Here is a 21,096-nt window from a genome sequence, read left to right on the forward strand (position 1 = left end):
TATCTCTGGAGACACCAGAGCAAAAAAAAAACCTGTTCTCCCAGAGCAAAAACCCCAAGTGCAGGATGAGCCTCTCAGCCTTCCTCCCTCTAGTGCTTCAAAGGATCTGATCCATCCATCTGGGACACATCCTCACCAAAGTGAATTCACACTGGACTCTTCTGAGGAAGAATGACAGAAACTAAAGGACTGTAATTTCCTTTCTTTTGTGAATCCAAAGCTTATGTTCAGTACCTGGAGCTGGTGCTGCATGACCCATCATGAAAACGAAGTCATTTTCATAGTCCCTGCTTTCCTAGATCCTTGTCTATATTCTTTGTTCCTAACTACAAGACTTACTTGTCTTCACTGAAGAAAACACTTAGAATAAATCCACTTCAAGCAGTCCCAATCACTTTGAATAACTGACATTTCCAGCACTTTTTGTGTCAAATTCAGATTTATTTTTTTCCCAGTAACAAAATGATTAGAAGATTGGGTTTAAAAAGATAAATACAATAAAAACACTGCTAACAAAACTTTTTTATTATTTGGGTTTTTGTTGGTTTTTTTTACCACTAGTGCTTTTAGGAATAACCAATTTCACACAAAAAACCAAAAAAAGGTTCTTATGAAGAAGAGAATGTATGATTTTATGTGAATCACCCCATGACTGTGAACATTTATTTGGCTTGAGCTGGCAGAGAATGCAATTACACTTGAAAACATTTTCCTTGACAAAGAGTAACAAAATTAATTTGGTGTAGTGCTGTATGATGAAGAGAAACAGCAGAAATGACCTGATAGGTAGCAGAAGATGGAGCAAAGAAAAAGAAGAATTTAAAATTAAAACTCAATTTTGCAGCAGCCACAAGATTGCTGGGCAAATATACCAGGGAGAGCAGCATGAGATTCCTGCCATGTCCTGGCAGGAATAACTCCAGGGGTGTCTAGAAGATCCTAATTAGGTGGACAAAAGTAACTTTCATGCTGCTTCTTCCTCTGAGGAGACATGCCCAGACCGTGGGGATTGATGCAGCTCCAGTGAGCAGCACAACAGAAGTGTCTGTGGATGTGTGTGCTTGGGAAAACCCTCCCACAGCTAAACTGGCAGGGCTTTGTCAGTCAGAGCTCCCAGCTACGTTTTGGGTTTTTTTTTAAAGTCCCTAAGCACTATTTCCAAAATCAAAGAAGTCAAAGCAAGTCCCTACAGTCAGCTCATGTCCAAGGGAATTATTATTCTTCATCTAAAAAAGATTGAATGATTACCAGGAAGTTGGAGCAGAATATTAGAGACCACAGGCTGGTGTGTGCTGGCGCTATGAAAAATGAACAGCTCATTAATTCCAGGCACTGTGTTCATTTCAAACCCATCCCAGGGCCTTGATTTAGCAAACAGATGCAGTGATGGAGATCAGGACAACAGAGGATCAGAAATTCTCTTGCCATGCAGGGAACAGAGGGACAGGAAGGCAGGGGAAGGGTGGAGCAGCACAAACCACAGTGCTCAGGTGCACTCTGATGTGCAAACGAGTGACAGAGCACACACAGAGTTCAATAGAAGGCACATTTTGTCCAGGACTGTGGTTAATTTGATTTTTGTTGCTAAAAGGAAAACAAAATATTAATGGCTGGGTGGATTGGAAAAGCTCCATGAAATACTATCACCATGATCTTTGGGGTATTTTGATATCTAAAGTATAAAAAGCCTTCCTAAGTATACTTAAAACCCCTCCAAAAAACCCACAACTGAATAGAGAAAACAAAAAGAGAGAAAGAAAAACACCAAAAAAATAAAACAAAACAAAACAAAACAAAACAAAACAAAAAAACCCCTGCAAACAAATATATTTATGCCTAGGATAAGAGCATTCACTAAAAGTAGAATACTCACAATGAGTGGTTGAGTGGGGAATAAAAATACCACCAAAATCCAAACTCTATTTTTGGATAGATTTTTTAAAAATTCAATTTACTATTCCAATAGTTATAAAATTAGGAAAATAGGTTAAAAAAACCCCTTACCCTGCATCAATAAGCACACCTTACAACAGCTGTCGTGATAGTCCAAAGCACAATCTCAATGAGAATTTATCACTTTTGCACCTCTAAGAGTTATAAACAAATTAATGATTTGAGTATTTGTGAACTGGTAGTCAGAGGGTTTGAGATCCTTTCAGAGATGTTCTTTGATAAACATATCACCTTAAAAGGGTTTTTCCAAACTTAGATTAAATTTTAGACCATCTCTGTGAAAGATGAAGAAAATCCTTTTTTTTTTTTTTCTCCTTGTATGATATTTTTCAGTCTGTTCATATGTTAATGTTGATGCCTTGGGAGGCTACCTAGAACAGAGGCTAGACAGAGTTAAAGGAATAAAGTAGGGATTTTAGATATTTATTAAAAGCCCTTCAAAGGACACACCTTGGGCAGCACAAGAGCCTGGTCATGGTTCTGTCCAAGATGGACCCTGGGAAATGAATTTTCACACTTTTATAAGTTTTGGTGCATTTCCATACTGGGGTTAATTGTCCAATTCCAGCTCCAGGTTCTGCAGTCCCACCCTCCCAGATTGCTCTCCTCAATTTGCTGCTGTTTGGACTTTTGGGCCTGAACTTGCAATGGTGTCCTTGGTTCTGGGGCTGGAAAAGGATTGTTTTGTCTAACTAAGCTGTGAAGAGAACTTGCTAACACTTTATGTGAAGCTCAGAGTTATATACCAATGCAGTACAGAATCTGGAAAATATGAAAACTAAAACTTTAAGCATCAGTGTGTCTGTGGATGAACACCTTGCTCATAAGGCAGCTGTGCCACAAATTGAAAAGCTGACTGAGGAATAACGTTGTAATGCAAAGTCCAATTCTGTGTGATGACTTTAGAGCTTTTAAATTTTCTTAATTAAAAATATAGAGGCAGCAGTATGTTTCCAGTAAGTCAGGACCTATTTTGGTATTTTTAAGAACTAACATACCTGTGATAGTTGCTGTGCTAAATATGATTCCATTTCATTGTTGGTATTGTCCAAGTAGCAAAGAATGACTCTTGAGCTTTATGCAGCACTATAGAAAAAGAAGCCTTTTACAATTCTTCTTCCATTGCACTGCTGGTTTTGTAACTTCCAGTCTATAAAACCACACAGCTAAAAGCCATTGCATAGATACAAACACTGCACCTCAGGCTGAATAGATGAGTGAAAAACCCTAAAATCTCTTCAGTGTGAGCTACAATATTTAATGCCTCAAGGCTGTTTTCACCTGCAAGCCCAAAAGCACTTTCTGCAGGCTCCTGTTTGCCAGCACAGGAGCTAAAACACTGCCAGTACTTACTGTGCAGGTACTGGGCGATGTTGATTGTCCACTCCTCTGGAAAGGTCCCAGCTCTGGAGATCTTGGAGCACTTGAGCTGACTGGAGACATCTCTGGACTCAATCCAGCACAGGCTGTCCTCTCTGTAGCTGTAGTCCAGGGTCACCACTGCAGATCCCTTCACAGGGCTCCTGGCAGACATCTGGCTGCCATTGAGGTACAAAACCTCAATCTTTTCAGAGCTTGCAATCAGGAGAAGAGGAGCTCTATCAGCAGGCCCTGAAAACAAAGTGAAGAGAGTTTAAAAGCTGTATATTTCATATTTTTGCTTTTAATGCAGTTTTTAATGTTCTTACCTGCTTGTTTTAAGGTGTGTAATAAATTGATTTTGTTTTTATTTTCATAACTATCATATATTCCCAATTATTAGTCTATTTTATCCCGCAGTTCCAATGGTTCACATCATTAAAGAAAATTAATTACCCCAGCCCCAACGCCTCTGTTTAATTCCAAGTATCATTATTGCAACATTTTTCATGCCTAAATCATAATATGAAACACAACTTATGCAAATTATCTCTGTCCAGATTACTGGCATTCCAAAAAGAATTAAGGCCAGGAAAACCTGCAGAACTCATGAGGACACATGAAATTTTAAGATGCTTTTTTCATTTAAGAGCCTACAAAATAAGACAAAATCTGAGGAGTGGGTGCCACTAGAAGAAGTTTTAACCAACCTAACAAAAAATCCAGTGCAGTGAAACCTTAAAGAATAGAAACTCTGCAGTTTCAGGCATATCTGAAAAAAAAATTGTGCTGCCACATCAGGAGCTCTCACCCCAATGTAATCTGCTTGTTTTCAAAGGAATGCATCAATGTTTGAACACTGCATTGACATGCAGCACTTTCAATCAACATTCCACCTAATGGAGTTCTCAAATGTTCACTAAGCAGTTTCAGGTGTCTAAATGGTGAAAAAAAAAATGGCATAAATAAAAGGATTTGACAAATGGTACTTCATCAGCAGGTCTGATTAAAGACAAAAGAATTCTTCAGTGAGTACAGTGCTCAGGGGTCTCTCTCAAAGCCACAGCAGTAGGTGTTCTGTTCTTAGTATCTGCTTTTATTCTTGCTGCTCTTTTATTTTTTTTTAATTTATTTATTTTTTTGTGTAAAAAACTCTTATTTCTATAAAGCTTCAGTGTGTATTCTTTCAAATGTGGCTTTAATTCACTCCTAATTTATCCTTCCTCATTCCAGAAGGTAAATTCTGCCTTGTCACACATCTCATCCCTCTCCAGTAAATCCCACATGAACATGTGTAAATCCACACTCTTGCAGCATTACTTTTGGAACTTACTGCCTGTCCTCATCATCCTCACATTCACTTCTACCCCTCTATCAATCAGATCCAAAAATTATTTTTCTTTGAATTTCAGAAGATATCCAAGAACTGCAGGGATTGAATTTCTTTGTAAAACAATCCCTTGTGGTGCAAGCCATGCATGAAACTCTCAAGTCTTGTTTGTTTTTTTTTTCCCTTTCCAAAAGATAAGGTAGTGGAGGGGTTCTCACTAAGAAATTTTTGTTTGAAATCTGCCAGATAGGTCCCTCTGCAGTCAGTGCCTGTAAATCTCTCTTTCCTCCTGTTCTTAGCAACTTTTGCTACCCTTGAGAAGAAAGCCAGATTTAAGAACTTCTGTCCCTATCACCCACTCACCCCAGACTTTCCAGACTGGTACAAAGGAGTGCTTCCATCTGCATCCTGCTGAGTCTGGGGATTTATTTTTACATCCAACAGCTCTGTGCTCAGCTTCTCTCTCTCCCCACAAAATAACACCACTGCCTACTTCTGGATTCAATCACTCTTTCCCCAGCTACCAGCAGTGTGAAAAGACCTTTATTATGATTTTTGCTCTTTGTGTTAAGCCGGATATTTCCACAGTCTGCAATATCTAAAGCCTCAAAGAGAAGGCAGCTCACAGGAGCTGTTTGCAGTTCCAAAGCCACCAGGTGGTTTAGGGCTGTGAGACAGAACCAGCTCTTTTCTTTGAACTGACCTATTGAAAACTGCAACGAGGATTTAATACCTCACTAAACTCTAGAGAAAGGTTGTATTTTGGTATTATGGTCTAAGACATAAGGGAATTCTTAAAAGGAATTAGCTTCAAACCTCTTGAGCAGCAGTTGTAATCAAACCTGGCTGCAGACAAAGGTGCTGGAAGGACCCGTGGCACTGCCAAGAGGTTCTGCTCAGCAGGCACCATTAGACATTAAAAATACAGAAACTGGATTATTAGGCTTGAAATCATATTTTTAAAGCATAAATACATTAAATAATTCAATGGATTAAAGCATTTAATCATGGTTTTTCACAGGAGGGTAGATTACTTGCTTGCTTCAGTGTTGCTCAGATAAAGGCTGATTTCATAATTTGAAAAACAGAATATATTGCCAATAAAACTGTACAAAATATTACAATTTCATACCAAAATATATAAATCAACTTATTGCATAGCCTAATGCAGATGGAAAACAGGAGATACTAAAAAAAACCCATGTCTTCACTCTCACAAAAACTGTCTGTCTGTTCCTTGAGAAGAGATTCTACACAGCTTAAAAGTTTAGTGGACAGATTTAGGGTGAGTTCCAGCAGCTTTTCAAACAGGTGGACTTCATGTGTGTTATTTTTTCACAAATTTCACTTTTTTTTTCCTTTTTTTTTTTCATTTTATAGGAAAGATAAGAAGTGAGTAGCTCTTTAATCCAGGGAAGTTTTATGATTCATCCTTCTTGACTAAAATGAAAGCATCCTCCTTTGAATTATGTTGAAGATAGAGTAGTGGAAAAGATGAAAGACTTGCATTTCCCTCCTACCTGATCTTGTCTAAAATAGAGATCAATAAGTGATGCCACAACAAATCAGAAATGAAGGTGCTTTGCACTGCCAACAGACTTCTCATCTGAAAAAAAACCCCAGAAATGCCAGCATTTTCTATCTTTCTTCACCACAATGATATGAAAGGCATAAAGCCCAGAATTCAGTGTTTACAAACAGCTTAAACCACTTTTCCTGGGATATACATTGTAAATCTAAGGACTTTGCTGTCACCAATATATGTGTTGTATAAAAATCTGAAAAAGTACTGAGCAGTCCATTTTTTTGACATAATTTTTGATGTTTAACCATAATGTATCTCACAAATGGGTTGCTTTATTTCTAAAGTTTTAAAACTTAGTTTAGTGAGATTTTACAAGAAAATTATGTTTGTCAGATCAGTTAAACAGGGCTGATATTTTTTTCTAAATGCTAGAATTTTTTTGTTTCTTTAGTCATTATCAGTTCATCTCACTTTATCTACATGACAAATGTTTTTTACCATGCATTTCTCTCTAGACTGGCTTTGGAGATATAAAACACACGAGGAACTTTTGTGAAACAGATGAATTTCTTTTCCTCAGCTAGATATCTCCAAGTCTGTAATTTTCTTTCCTTAAATACTCTTCTCATCACATGCAATCCTTGCAATTTAGGCATAAAAACTTGGTAAACAAGTAAGTTCTTAAATTCTGTTCAGCAAAGCTGTGCTTTGTTTCATTTTCACCTCAGAAGAAACCATTAACTACCTCTTTATTCCTAAAAGGAAATATGCTTTAAAAGTCTGGAAAAAAAGCCCCCAGCTGTTTTGATACCTATTTTAACATCCTTCCCAAAGGGAATGCGCAGCTAAAAGCTTTCAGCTCCATGGTTATTTAATTGTGCTGAGGAAGAAAATGCAGAATTGAATGGGGGAGAGGCCTCAGCACCTTCCCAGGTGCTGGGTTCTCTACTAAAATTGTGTCACCCCAGAGATGGTGAGAGGGGACAGGCTTGGGGACCATGTGGAACTGAGCTGTGGGGTCACCGCGCTGTCCCCAGCGCAGGGCAGGGCTCCTGCAGGTACCCCCAGGTGTGACCTGCTCAGCCCCTCCTGCTCCTCAGGGCTCAGAAACCTCCCAGCTCCTCTCAGATGGGCCAGCTCAGTGTTTGGAGCTGTGTCACATCCAGGCTCTCAGCATGGATGGCAATTCCCATTCCCAGCAGATCTGCCGTTACCAGCACTGAAAGTGAAACACTGATCTTAAAGAAATTAGGATTTTAGTTAAAAGTTAGAAGAAACTGGGCTTGAGATAGTTACCTGAAACTTAAATAATTGATTGCCTGTCAATTTATGTTTGCTTAGCTGTGCTTGCAATGGGAAAGGATGAAACTGGTAGGTAGGTCCAAAGAACACAAACAATTGCAACCAGAAACTCATTCTTTGAAAGATTAGAGTTTGCCCAAAAGCCATTTGTGTTGTCATTGATAGAAAAGTCAGGACGAGGAAGACTCACCTTACTTCCTCCTTTTCAGACCCCTCCCCACAAAAACGACCCCAGACTTAATTCAAGAAGCCAACCATGCTGCTTAATTGCCATTCAAGTTAATTACCATGGGAAGCAGGGGATGGGAGGGGCTGGTATTATGAATATGTATTTGTTTGAAGCTGTTCTCAATAAATAGACTCTGTGACCACCTGTGATTTTGCAGTGTGTATTAGAGGGTTACCTCACACTGCTGCCCAGTGCTGAATAAACATTCACTTTGTGACTTTAAATGTTAGAGAGTCTTGTGTCCATCACAGTTGAGTATCAGTGTTAGACCAACACTCATATTTTGGTAAATCCAAAGCTCCTCAGAAAGCCCAGCCTACACCTCTAGGGCTGCTGCTCCTCTCTCACAGCTGTTACACACAGAGCTCAATGTTCCTCAGCTCATGTTCTTCACCTGTTTGTCAACTGCTTTTGCCAAATGTAGACAAAGAAGAGACGTTGCTCTTTTTCCATCCTTATTTGCTTTAGATTCTTTAAGGATAAAAATTGATGGGTTTCTAAGTGCTGGGGCTCTTTTTTGCCTTAAACACCTGATTTTTTTTTCCCCTTGGATTCTGTTCTTCTGATCCAAAGCTATTTTTTTCAAAAAAACCAAAAAAATTGGCAACACCCATTTCTGTGCAGCACCATGACCCTAGTTTGTGTTGCCCTACAGGGATTTCTTTGATTAGTGAGTAGTGATTCCTTTCAAAAAATACCAAAAAAAAGTGAAAACTTCTGTCAAATAAACATGATAAAGTAACAAAAATACAGAGAATTTCCTTATTAATGTGATTTGTTTCATCTTGACACCAACAGCTAACTACTGTAAACTGTCTGTAAAAAGGGAAACCAAAAGGGTCACCTCAAGCCCTGACACCATGAGGATTTCCTAATCTAGAATTGCATTATTGATTTTCATGTAGTGAAGAAAGAAGAATAAAAAATTATTTTTACTTTGCATGGGATTTCTTATCTCACAAAACTTCACTGTGAATTAAAAAAAAATAAAAATAATGTGCATATATGGATCAAGAAAAAACAGTATAATCAGGAAAATACTCTTTAACTCCTAGAGGTGATCAAGGAAGGACACATTTAGTAATGCTCTTTAGGTGGGGAAGCCTCAAAACCATCACTAGACCTTCCTGTTTTCTGATGGCAAAATAGTTACAAAAAGAAAGGCTTAAAATATTTACAATAAATATTACTTCATACTCAGCTGCATATGCTTCAGCATTGTGGATGTTGGAGAATTCCTTAAGGAACCTTCTTGGGTTTTTAATAAAAAAGCATTGTTAATTCATTATGCTGAATAAGAAAACACTGTGTACTATATTGCCTCATTAAGCACAATTGACTAATTTCCTCAAATACCCAATCCACTATAAGTAATGAAAACATGCACTAAGCAACAAAAAGCCTCATGTGAATATGTATATCAGGAAATTCACCTCTTGGGATAATGCAAGGACAAAGCAATCTCATGTCTTTTTTCATCCTAAGGGTACAATTACCTCATGATCATTTCCCCTGTCTCCATTGTCTTCCCAGAGTAAACAGACTTTTTTGTTTGTGTGAGGAAAATCTTTGATTTATTTATGAACAGGGAAACTGGGAACTCTTCTAATCTTGGCTGAATTGAGTATTTTGCTTTAATTAATAATATCCAGATAATAACTTTTGATATTTCCCTTGGAGTATTGTCTTAATAAGTGAAAAGTTTTTTTCTAAGCTTGTTGTGTGGCTCTTTGTAGTCGAGTGAAGCAAAGTTCATCTCACCTGCATTCATCTCTCTCTTTTCACATAAATCTTCTAGGACTGAACCACAATATGTTTTCAGGAAGGTAAAAAGATGTCAGAACTTACTGGTTTTGGCCTTGCAGGACTTGTTATCAGGCTGAAGCACATAACCCTCCACACAGCTGCAAGAGTAGGACCCATCTGTATTTACACACGTCTGGCTGCAGCTTCCATACGTGTCACATTCATTCACATCTAAAGGGACATCAACAAGATCTACTTTAGGGATTAGGGAAAAAAAAAATAAAGAAATTCAATAAAATTGAGAATTCTAAGGGAGATGTTTAAGTCATGAATCATTTTGGTGGGAAGCTTGATGTTTTCCCCTTCTCAAAGCACGAATTTATCAGGGATGTTGGCTGTTGAAATCACTCAAATAGCCAGAAAGAAGGGTAGGAGTTTTCAAGTTCAATAGCTCTTAATTTTGAAAGATAAAACCTTCATTACTTCAAGTAGTCTCCAATGCCTACATCATGTTAGGAGACGTTTGGGTCCTTGTTAATACTGGAGATCACTAGTTATCAGGGCTGATGAATGGAGCAGCATTTCAGGAGAGGAAGTAATTGATTACCCTTCTCAACCTATTTATGCTGGCAATGTCTTACAGTTCCTTAAATGAGCTGTCACCACCTCTCCATTAAACCACCATCCAACATCAAAAACTATATACTCCTCCAATAAATATAAAGAACATTTTTCTCTACTAGGGTGTACAAGGATAATACCATAAAATCAAGATATGCTATTTAACAGTGGTTGAGGGTTTAAGTAATAAATTGACATTTTAAAAAACTTGCTGTTTAAATTATTTCCTGAGATATATTTTTAATCATGAAACAAGACAACCATAGAGAGAAAGAACTTATAATAAATTATATTTATGAAGAATCTGGCTTAGTACTTTTAGTTGGAGAGAGGAGTGATTGAGAGTGAGAACATCCATAGGGCCATAGAACTCCAATATGATTATTAATAGAGAAAAAATAAAGAGAGAAACAAACACCTGGAGAGAGAATGAAGGAGCCATATATTTAAAAAATGAAAGAGAACAGTCTACAATTTAAGTCTACAGCTTCAGTCTACAGTTAATTACTCCAAAATAACATTCCCAGCTAAGTTGCATGACCTTGGGGTGGTTCATTTATCAAATTCTAATCTAGGTGTGACTTCATGGCTGTGAGGTGAAGCACTCCAAGTTGTAGAGTCTCTCCTGGCGGGAGAGCAGCTCACACAACTGAGCTGTGGCTCCAGAACTGCTGCAGTCCAGCTGAGCCTTCAGCAGCTTCAGGAGAGGCACAGGAGCATTAGAGAGTCGGGACAGAGGGCTTGGCTCTCATTTGATGGGACCTCTTTGCCATTCCCTGCCCCTAAAACCCACATTTGTCCCTGAGCAGCAGCTCAGAAGGGTGAGGAGGAGATGGTGCTGTCCTGGCTGTCCCCCAGCTCCCTGCCCCTGAGAGCCAACAGGAAACCATCAGGACACCTGGCTGTTCGTGTCACACTGAATTTCTCGTTTACCTGTGCAGCTTCTCCCGTCACTGCCTGTTTCATAGCCATCCCTGCAGTAACACCGGCTGCTGTTCCTGGTGATGGCACATTTGTACTGGCAATTCATCTGCTGGCACCTGGGGAGCAGCTCTGGGAACGGCAACAGAGCAAGATGTTACTAAATATTTGTGTTACTCCTAAATCACAAACTGTAGAAACGCTGAAATGTATTTAATTGTGTGTCTCAGGAAGGAAACACCACCACTATTTGCATTAGCTGGAAATATATCACACACACACCCTGTAAAGAGCTTGTTATGAAAACTGCATGTCAGCAAGTTAAACATTAGAAATCAACATTTTATTTCTACTGAGAGTTGCTCACAAGTTTATTATTGAGGTACACTGTTGCTCTGCTTAAACATCCATTTTTTGCATGTTAACCATAGCAATTATTGAGAAAAAAAACCAAACCAAACCAAAAAAAAATCCTGAAGTGGTAACAATTATAAAAAACCTGAGATTATGATAAATGTTTCAACATCTATGTCTTTATTATTCCTCATACCAATTGATTTTCTAATTTTTTAAAGTTTATTTTGATTTAATGATGCCCACAAAACCTTCACACCAAACAGTGGGGATACATTCTTCCTCAATAATTTAATGTTGGACATGTAATGCTGGATAAACCTGTGGAGATTATATATATCATTACTGCAGACATCCTTCATAGAACCTGCTAAAATACACACCATCAGCACAAGGCATGATGTAAACAAACTGAAGAAATCTCGTGGAAATACAGACTGCAATGTTTTCCAGCATGAAACAGCACAAAGCCAAACAAAAACTGTTCCAGCCCTTCCCAGCCTCAAGCTGTGTGCTGTGTTTCAAAAATTTTGAGGATCAAAAAAACACACTATTTTAATGAACCACACTTTTTTCCCTCCAGGAAAAAAAAAAAAAAAAAGATTGAGAAACCCAGCTTGAGGAGGTGCTCTGAGGATATTTTTCAAAACTATGCAGATGGATCAGAAAATAACCTGCAAATGGACAGAGAAATTTTTGCTACAGGCCTGGCTTTAAGTAACTGGGTATGACCTAAGGAAAAAGAGAAATCTGTATCCGAATATGTGAACAGTTTTAATCCGTCTGATCATTATTCATCGAGTTCTACTTGGGAGTAGAATGAAATGAATATGAAGAAGGGTCTCTGTCAGCATCTGAGCCCTGGAACTTCCATTCTGGAGCGACTGCCGCTGTCAAAATAAAGCTGAAATTTTGGGAGAAAAGTGGATGAGGCTGGCACACAAAGTTACTACTTATTCTAATGTAATTATTTTAAAAAGAAAGTGGTTTCACACAATTATCTCAGGGCATTTCCTAGAACTCTGTGCCACACAGGCTGCCCAGAGGGTGACAAACCACACACTGTGTAACTCTGCCCATTTCCCAGTGGCTCCTGGTATATTTGTCTGCCTTTTGGGCCCCTGTGCACAGAAGATAATCTATTTTTTGGCTGCAGTGGGTTTTGTTGGTTTTCTGTCCCTAGTGCAGTCCTTAAATCTGCTGCACCTTTCCAAAAACAAGTCCCACACAGAGGGTAAACTGGAGAACCTCCCTAAAAGTATCCAAAAATCATTCTGCATGACAAGGTGGCACCTGCTGATTTAAAATGTCTATCTGAGCAAAATCAACACATACATCTCATTTTCTAAGCAAACATGGATCAACCATCCTTTACCACCTATAATTTCCTTCCTCCAATATTTGTCTGATGCTCCACAGCCAGGAGCTCCTACTGCATGAGAACTATTTGACTCACAAACAGGACTTGCTTTGTTTGCACTCTTTCTTTAATGGATGCAGACAGGCAGCAGCCTGAACCAGAATAAACCTGCACACAGCCAGGAAAGCTGGAGAACAGTGACAATAAATTGGTAAGTGAGGTCTATCTGGGGGGAGTTAAAAAAAAAACCAAAAAAACCCCAAAAAACCCAAAACAACCAAAAAAAACCCCACAAAAAAACCCTGAAGCAACAAAAAACCCAACAAACCAATAAAAATAAAAATAAAAACCAATCAAAAACCAGTCTGTTTTGTTTTGGTTATTTTTTTTTTCATAAAAACTGTTGTATTTCATCAATTTTAAGTTATTGCAGTATCATGTGAGTGGCTTTTACCTGCAAAATGGTTGCATTTTCTATACAAAACCATTAAAGAACCACTGTTAGTTGTCATCTGTTTCTAACTACAGACTGATGTTTTCCCCTCCTCCCCTAAATTATTCATCAGATCAATTCAAATGTATTTTGTTTTCTTATTGTGACAGACACTTTCTGGCCCCAAAATTTTTTGGCCTGTTGTTAATCTGCTAACCCTGCTGGGGGAGCCCATAAGTGAAAAAGCCAAAAATACAATAACAGTTATAACAGCTGAGGGTAAGAACAGATAGAATATAAAAAAAATAGAATAAAATAAAATAGAATAGATTAGGAAAGAATATTTCACTTGAAAGGGACCTACAATGATCATTTTGTCCAACTGCCTGAGCCCTTCAGGACTGACCAAGAGTTGGGGAATGTTATTTAGGCCTCTGCCAAATGCCTTTAATAAATAAAACATTAAACAGTAAAATAGCAGATGTATTTTCTACTTTACTAGCTAGTTTGTAATAGCTGCAATACAGGTTCTGAAAACCTTTGGAAGAAAACAGAGTCTGACTGCCTCTGGCAATGTTTGAAATATTGAAGGACAAGCTATGGAAGACAGTGTATACATTTAAGGCTTGGTTAGATTTGTAACAGGTTTCTTGGGAAGTGAGGAGGCAAAGAAAAATCATGAAGCAGAACACTGATATTTTTAATGCTCCAGATAGGACATTTAAAGAGATAAAAGCCAGGGACTGTCATTTCTTGTCTTTTCTCAAATTCTGCACCCACTTTGATCTCCCTTTCTCAGCGAGAACTGGTTTACAAAGTACACAGGCAGTGAAGAATGAGCATCACTGAGCTTTCCACTTTCATCACAGCTACAGAAACCTCTGAATTTGTCAAAGCCCGGTATTTCTGGTGCAAGATTTAAAGGAAGGAGCTGCACTGAAGGAAACAACAGGACAGAGCTTTACAGCTCTGTGGCAGACCCAGAGCAATCCGTGAGATTTGCAGAAATGCGGGGTAGCAGGAGCAGCTGTGGATGTCTTTAGGATGATCTACTTTCCCCAAGCCCGGGGAGCAGTGACAATTCATCCAATTCTGATTTAGGTCATTTTGTTCAGTGTTTTCTTTCTTCCACAGGAGACATGAAGGGCAGTATTTTTCACTTCCCTGCATCTCCATGAACTCCCTGAAGTTGTGATCCAGGTCTGCCTCAAAAGCCACCTTGCTTTCTCAAAGACTCCCATGCCAACCTTATGCTTCCTGACTTTCATGCTGCTCTAACTCCCAGCATCTGGTCCCACAGGAGAGTAGTCAGTCAGGCAAAGCTGCTGCTGATCTCATCTCCCCTAAAGTGCTGCACCTTTGACAATGACTCAGAGGAGCTGCAAGCTTCCTGGACAAACTGCTCCCGCAGGAATTCGCCGTAATAAAATCCTGCCTTCATTTATTCCTTCTGTGTTCAATGAACACACTGCTTATCATAGCTCATTCAAGATGAATGATAGAAGGAACCAGCTTCTCCTGAATGGCTTTTTAATGAAAGGTTTAAGCAATAGATCTGACTATCCTTTTTGTCAGTTCCTCCCGAGCTGACACGAGGTTCACAAAGGGTTCACACCAGGTTCTCATGCTCAGATGTTTTGGCTGTTTCTATGAAGGGGAAAAGCAGTTCAGCTTGAAAATTCTTAGTGCTGAATTTATTTATTTGGGTACTATTGGGGATAGTCAATAAAAGTAGAACAGATTTACCAATATACCTGACAGGAAAAGCAACCAAGGCCAGGTTGGATGGAGCCCTGAGCAACCTCATCATGGGGAAAGTGTCCCAGGCCTTGGCAGGGTGGTGTGGGTTGGAATGAGATGATCTTTAAGGTCTCTTGCAACCCAAACCTTTCTGTGATTCTGTATGACCTTATGAAAGCAGGCTTGAGGCACACACAGCAAAATGTATTTATTTGCCATTATTCCTGAAGCTTGGCTGCAGTGGGTTCCCAGTTATGTCTCCTATGTATTTCTGTTATGTATAAATCCTGTCCTGCTCTTTTTGTAATGACAATATATACTGGAGAGTACTGACAACCTTTCAGTACTCTGTGAATTAAAATTTACTGATTATGTAACGTTGATAAACATCAAAAATACAGAGCTGGTGCAAATAAAAGAAACTGGCTGAAGTTTACATGTTGAAAGTGTCAGACAATACACCAGGGGGATAAAAGAGCTTCTGTTGTCAGTTAAGGACTTCCCAATTTGAAGCAACAAAGGATCCTTGTCACATAGTTCATCAGAGAGTGACCAGGAGCTACCAGTGCAATGTTGCCTGGGAAAAAGGGAAATGCATAGCTGAGAGCACTGGGAGAAGAGTTTCTCACAGTGGAAGTGTTGATGCCAAGCCCCAGGATGCTCCTGAGTGCTCTCCTTCCAGGAGGCAGCTGCTGGCAGCTGTGCACACCCCGATGGATGTGTGGAGAATAAACTCAGCTTTAAGCAGAATCACAGCCTGAGGGATTAGCAGGGGAATGGAGAGCTGCAATCTGAGGGGACACTGCAGATTTTGGTCTTGATTGGTGCCAGGGGATGAAAATGAAGAGGAATTATGACTGCTGTCTATGAATATATCAGAGGATCAACAGCGAGGAAAGAGACAATTTAAACTAAAGGGCTATTGGCAGAAGCACAAATGAGTACAAATTGCCCATTAATAAATTCTGGCAGAAAATGAGCAGGTTCTTAGCTATTACCATAATCAGGTTCTGAAACTCCTCTTTGAGTGGGAACAGCAGGGACAGAAAATAAGTGCTTGCTTTTGACATGGATCATGATAGACCAAGAAAAAACCACATATGGAAAGGGCCCTGAAATACCAGAAACCTTTTACATGACCCAAGAGCTTCCTTCACTGTGTTCCTGAAACAACACACTACCTGACACTAAAACACAAGTTTTCATTAGGGAACTAAGATTAATCCTTTTTCTGCCTTGTGTCTGCAATATACCCAAAGGAAAACTTACAGGAGCTTGTTACTGGACTGCTTTTCTAATTGCACTCTATGCATTCTTTTTCCTCTTAAATAGTTGGATTCTTTTCAGCATCTTTGTGTTTCATAAATTTACTTGATCTTATCTCTGTTTTATTCAGTTTTTGTCATTCAATATTCACACTGAAGTCTGGACTATTCTTATCACACATATGCTGCAAGCTTTTTTTTTCTTTTCTGGTTTATGTTTTGAGTTTTTGAAGAACGACCCTTTCACAAATTACACTTTGTTGTAATCTACCCTAAGTTTTTTGTTTGTTTGCTATTGTTGATGCTAGAAACACAATGTAAAGCTCCATGGATTGCTTCTCTGGCAGAAAAGAGTGGCTTGATTGATAGAATTCAACTGCTGGACTGAAATAATGCAGCTTGTTTTTATCTTACATTTGTTGGCCATGTTATTAGTTTTTAATATCTTACCATGAAAGAAAGAAAGACAGAACTGTAATGAACTTTGTCAGACACCTCAGCCCATAATTCTGTTGTGGTGGATGCACTACAGAAAAAGAGACATGGAAATCAGAGATTGTGACCTTACAGCCCTGCTGTGGGTGTCCTCTGTCAAATTCAGTCAAAAATGTTGGTTTTTATCAGTTCCTAGAATTAACCATCCATTCAGAAAAATAAACTGGGTTATGTTAAAGACTCAGCCATTTACAGCTCGGGTTTGTAGGCAGCCCCAGCTGCCCTGCCCCAAGATCCATCAGGCAGGATTTCTGTACAATTCACGACAGGGTAATCAGACCCCAGAAACACAAGTTAAAACTCTGCATCCTAAGCTCTGACTGCAAGCTAAAGCCAATTCTAAGTCCTGGGTATAACTTTTCCTGCACACAGCTGAGATGTTTGAGTTAGGACTGTTGATGGGTAATTCCACGTGCTCAAACTCCTGAGAGCAGAATCTTTTCCTAAGGCTGGGGTTTTAAAATTATATTTTTAATACAGAGGGAGAGAAATTATGCTTGAGGATGGTGCTTTGTCCTGGGTACCAGACTGCTCCTAAATTTTCCATAAAATAGTTACTGGATAAAATGAATTCACAGATTGCTGTATTTCCACCCTTTTTCATTATTATCATCATCAGGCAACTGAGCCTTTTTCCCAGCAGTATTGACTGAACCTGAGAACACTTGTGCAGCAACTGGTGCATCCTGTGGAGGAAAGGCTGATGGGCTGAGATGTGTGAACATCCCTGAGGCTCAACAAACACCTGGGCACTCCTGTTCCCCCCTAAACAACTGCTGTGAGGGCAATGCTGTCATGTAAAGCTTAAAAACTAGACTTTTGTCATGTTAGTTATAATTCATTTTTAAAAATATACAGTGTCAGAGCCATGTTGAAACCCTAGAAACTCAAATTTTAGACTTTCTGTACTGACAAGCACTGACCCCCAAGAAAACACTGCTTTTGACCTGAAGCTGTGGAGAAAACTTCCAAAAATAAATAATAAAACTAGGCTCATAGGTGTGTAGTTTAAATAGAAGTGTGTAATATCACATGGTGGAAAACTTAGAATTTAAACTTTTAAAACATAGTAATATATAGTAATAGTATATAATAATATATAAAAAGCAAAATGAAAATATTAAGGCAGAAGTTTGTCCTTCTTTACCTTCTTCATGAGTACTATTGTGCAATTAGATAAAATCAGCATTTCTAGCCACAAGTGGTTAGTTATTGAGTTAAAAATAATTTGTCTAGTTTATTAATTAAACAATTAGCCCTTAAAGGGCCTAATAATAAGGAAAGTTCAGTTAGCTTAAAGAAATGTAAAACTAAAGGTTTGTAAAAATATAATATAAATAAAAATTATCAAATATCTAAGCCCAAACAAAAAAATTTAACACATTTAATCCCAACCCAAAACAAAATTAAACAAAACAACAACAGCAACACAACAACAAAAACCAAAACAAAAAACAACAAAAACAAACAAAAAAACCCCAAAACACAAAAAACCACAAAAAACAAAAAAAAAAAAAAAGAAAGAAAGAAAGAAAAAAAACCCTTGGGCTGTAGCAACAAGAGATGCAGGAAGTTTTACCTGGAAAAGAGCAGCTCAAAGTGAGCATGGTGGCACATGGATTGCACTTCACAAATCACCTGATGTATCTCAACCCTCTGTTGTATCTTTCCCCACATCACTGTCTCTGTGTTGGCAATCAGTCGCTGAACAACTTAATTTGTTATTTTAAATAGACATTACAACGTGTTTGTCTGTTTTATGATTACAGGAAAATTACATATCTTGTTTAATCTGCTTGACAGTCTGCACACAGCCAGAAGTGTCTCGCTGTGATTATTGTTCAGTGAAAATGGGCACGTCTTGCTGAGTAAGTTCAGGCTGCTTCTAAGTAATAAGATATAACTTAGGAAAGACAGGTTTGTTTTTTTTTTCCCTGCTGTCATTTCCAACATATCAAAGTCAGAGAGAAGAAGGAGTGTTGCAGGAAAGAAAGGTTAAATGAGGGAATAAAATCTTCCAGAACATTCAGCACTTCCTTTCAGACATGAATAGAACCATCTCAAAAATATTACTGAACAGCATCTCCCTACCCAGTTCATGGATAAGTTTATTTTTCAAGGATGTACTATTGAAATTTCTGCCTGCCTGAATCTTGACCTACAATATTTGGCTCAGCTTCAAAACAATTTGTTTTATGTGGTGTTCTTCAACCATAGCATCACACAACACTTTAAAAGATGAGATCAGCAGGTAGGAGGCATGTAGAGAAATATTGGCTTCACCCATGGAAATGGCTCATTATCCTGACCTTTTGCTGTTTTAGTTATACCTTGGCTGCCATACACAAGCATAAACTAAAGAAAAGTTCACAGGGGAAATAACAAACTGGGTAAATGATTTCATGACTGAAGAGAGTAATTTATCTCTTTTTTTAACCTGGATACAAGATATAAATTTAAAAGAATAGCTTTGAGAAGAATACACATTTATTTAAGCTGATGTAAACCTGTTTATAGTTTTAGGCATTTTCAATATCATTCAATATACCAATTTTCATGGTATTGAATGCATGTTCATTGAGATACAGATAATAATCTTTAAGTATGTCTAATGAAATATGAGGCCTGACAATACTGCACATGTTAAAAGAGCCAAAGATGAAAGTAGGGAGTGATAAATTCTGTGAATGACTGAATGGATAAACTACAGAGGAATCCAGAAGTCAACAGGAGCCGATCACCTGGGCTTTCTAGTAGTCTGGACTTAGTTGTATAAAACATTTCCAGCATTAACTCACAATTTCTCAGCCTTGTAAGTAAACTGCAGTTCAGTGCCTGAGGAATGCTTGGACACCAGAGCAGCAATTTGCTGCCAGGAGGAGAGCAGGTTGTGGTGGGGAAAATGCTCAGGAATGTTTTGTGGTACTAAAGGATGTCAGGAAGCCTCTCAGGGAAGCTCTGGAAATCTGGTAATGTTGAGGAGCCTGGGAAGGGTGTGGAGCTTTTAAAACATGGCAGAGAGGTCAAAAGCTTATTAATTTTCTTTTACTGATACTTGAGGTAGGAGCGTGAAGAAGAAGGAAAAAAAAAAAAGTTGGCATCTTTATTTACTTTGCTCAGATTGTAGTTATGCGGAAAAACATAACTAAATCATTCTGAAATCACAGAAGACACCTAGAATAGCTTTTCCCAACACCCAATTTCATGCCTCTTCATGGAAGTAGTACCTCAGAAATTGCTTCTCTTCATGAGCACAACCACGCTTGACAGATAAAATTCTCAAAAAATTGCCAAGCAGAAACCTCAGGCTCATGAGGCAGAGCCTTCCTAGAAACTCAGCCAAGGACTTGGAATCAATTACAAAAATAGCAGCAGGTTCCAGAGAACCAAACGTGATTCAGTAAGTGAACGTTGTTTATGTGCAAACTGAACCCAGTGAAGGATAACAGAAAGGACTTTAAGTTAGAAGTGAAATTAAAAACTGGTAGCAAGGAAAAACTATACTGAAGAAATAAAATCCTTATTCAATTGTTGACTTTTTTTATTCCAAGGAGACAGACATATGTAGTCCTGACTCTGGCAGGGGCTACAATAAGTAATTCACTCTCTCACAAGCAGGTGTTCAGACAACTGAACAGGCTGAACATTTAAATTTTTCCTTGTAGCAAGCAGGGTGGGATTCAAGTTGACTTTTGGAGTTTGTCCCATTGGAAGAGAACAATTCATGACAAATTCTACTTTAAGTTGCATATTGCTGCTGGTGCCTGGAACAACTCACAATTGCCAGTTCTCAAGGTACTGTTGGCAGTGCTTTCCTGAGAATCTCTCACTTGTGCTGTCACCATCTCACACGTGTGCCTGGATCAGGAATGGTGTGGCCAGCAGGAGCAGGGAGGTCATTCTTCCCCTGTACTCAGCACTGGTGAGGCCACACCTGGAGTGCTGTGTCCAGTTCTGGCCCCTCAGTTTAGGAAGGACCTTGAGACGCTCGAGCGCATCCAGAGGAGGCACCGAGGCTGGGGAGGGGCTTGGAACACAAACCCTGTGAGGAAAGGCTGAGGGAGCTGGGGGTGTTCAGCCTGGAGAAAAGGAGGCTCAGGGATGACCTTATCAATCCCTACAGCTCCCTGAAAGGTGGCTGTGCTCAGCTGGGGTTGGGCTCTTTCTCCAGGCAGCACTGACAGAACCAGAGGGGACAGTCTCAAGCTGGTTAAGCTGAACCAAGGAAAATACAGGTTGGACATTAGGAAAAGCTTTTTTACACAAAGAGTCATCAAGTACTGGAGCTGTCTTCCTGGGGAGGTGTGGAGTCACCATCCCTGGCTGTGTTTAAAAAGACTGGATGTGGCACTTGGTGCCATGGTTTAGCTGAGGTGTTAGGGCATGGGTTGGACTCGATGAACCTGGAGGTCTCTTCCAACCCAGTATTCTGTGATTCTGTGAAATGCACGTGTCCAGAGGAG

General features: G+C 39.0%; 1 protein-coding gene across 1 annotated transcript in view; it reads right to left on the minus strand.

Moving 5' to 3' along the window:
• The window catches only part of LOC116998804 (low-density lipoprotein receptor-related protein 1B-like), a 535,307-nt gene that overhangs the window by 182,810 nt on the left and 331,401 nt on the right, over positions 1-21,096 (minus strand). The window contains exons 4-6 of the mRNA XM_033064919.2: positions 10,999-11,118; positions 9,547-9,675; positions 3,307-3,564 (exon numbers count right to left, since the gene is read on the minus strand). Coding sequence (XP_032920810.1) covers positions 3,307-3,564; positions 9,547-9,675; positions 10,999-11,118 — 507 coding nt within the window. The remainder of the gene's footprint in view (positions 1-3,306; positions 3,565-9,546; positions 9,676-10,998; positions 11,119-21,096) is intronic.

Source organism: Catharus ustulatus, chromosome 7 (genome assembly GCF_009819885.2).
Source record: "Catharus ustulatus isolate bCatUst1 chromosome 7, bCatUst1.pri.v2, whole genome shotgun sequence".
NCBI lineage: Eukaryota > Metazoa > Chordata > Aves > Passeriformes > Turdidae > Catharus > Catharus ustulatus.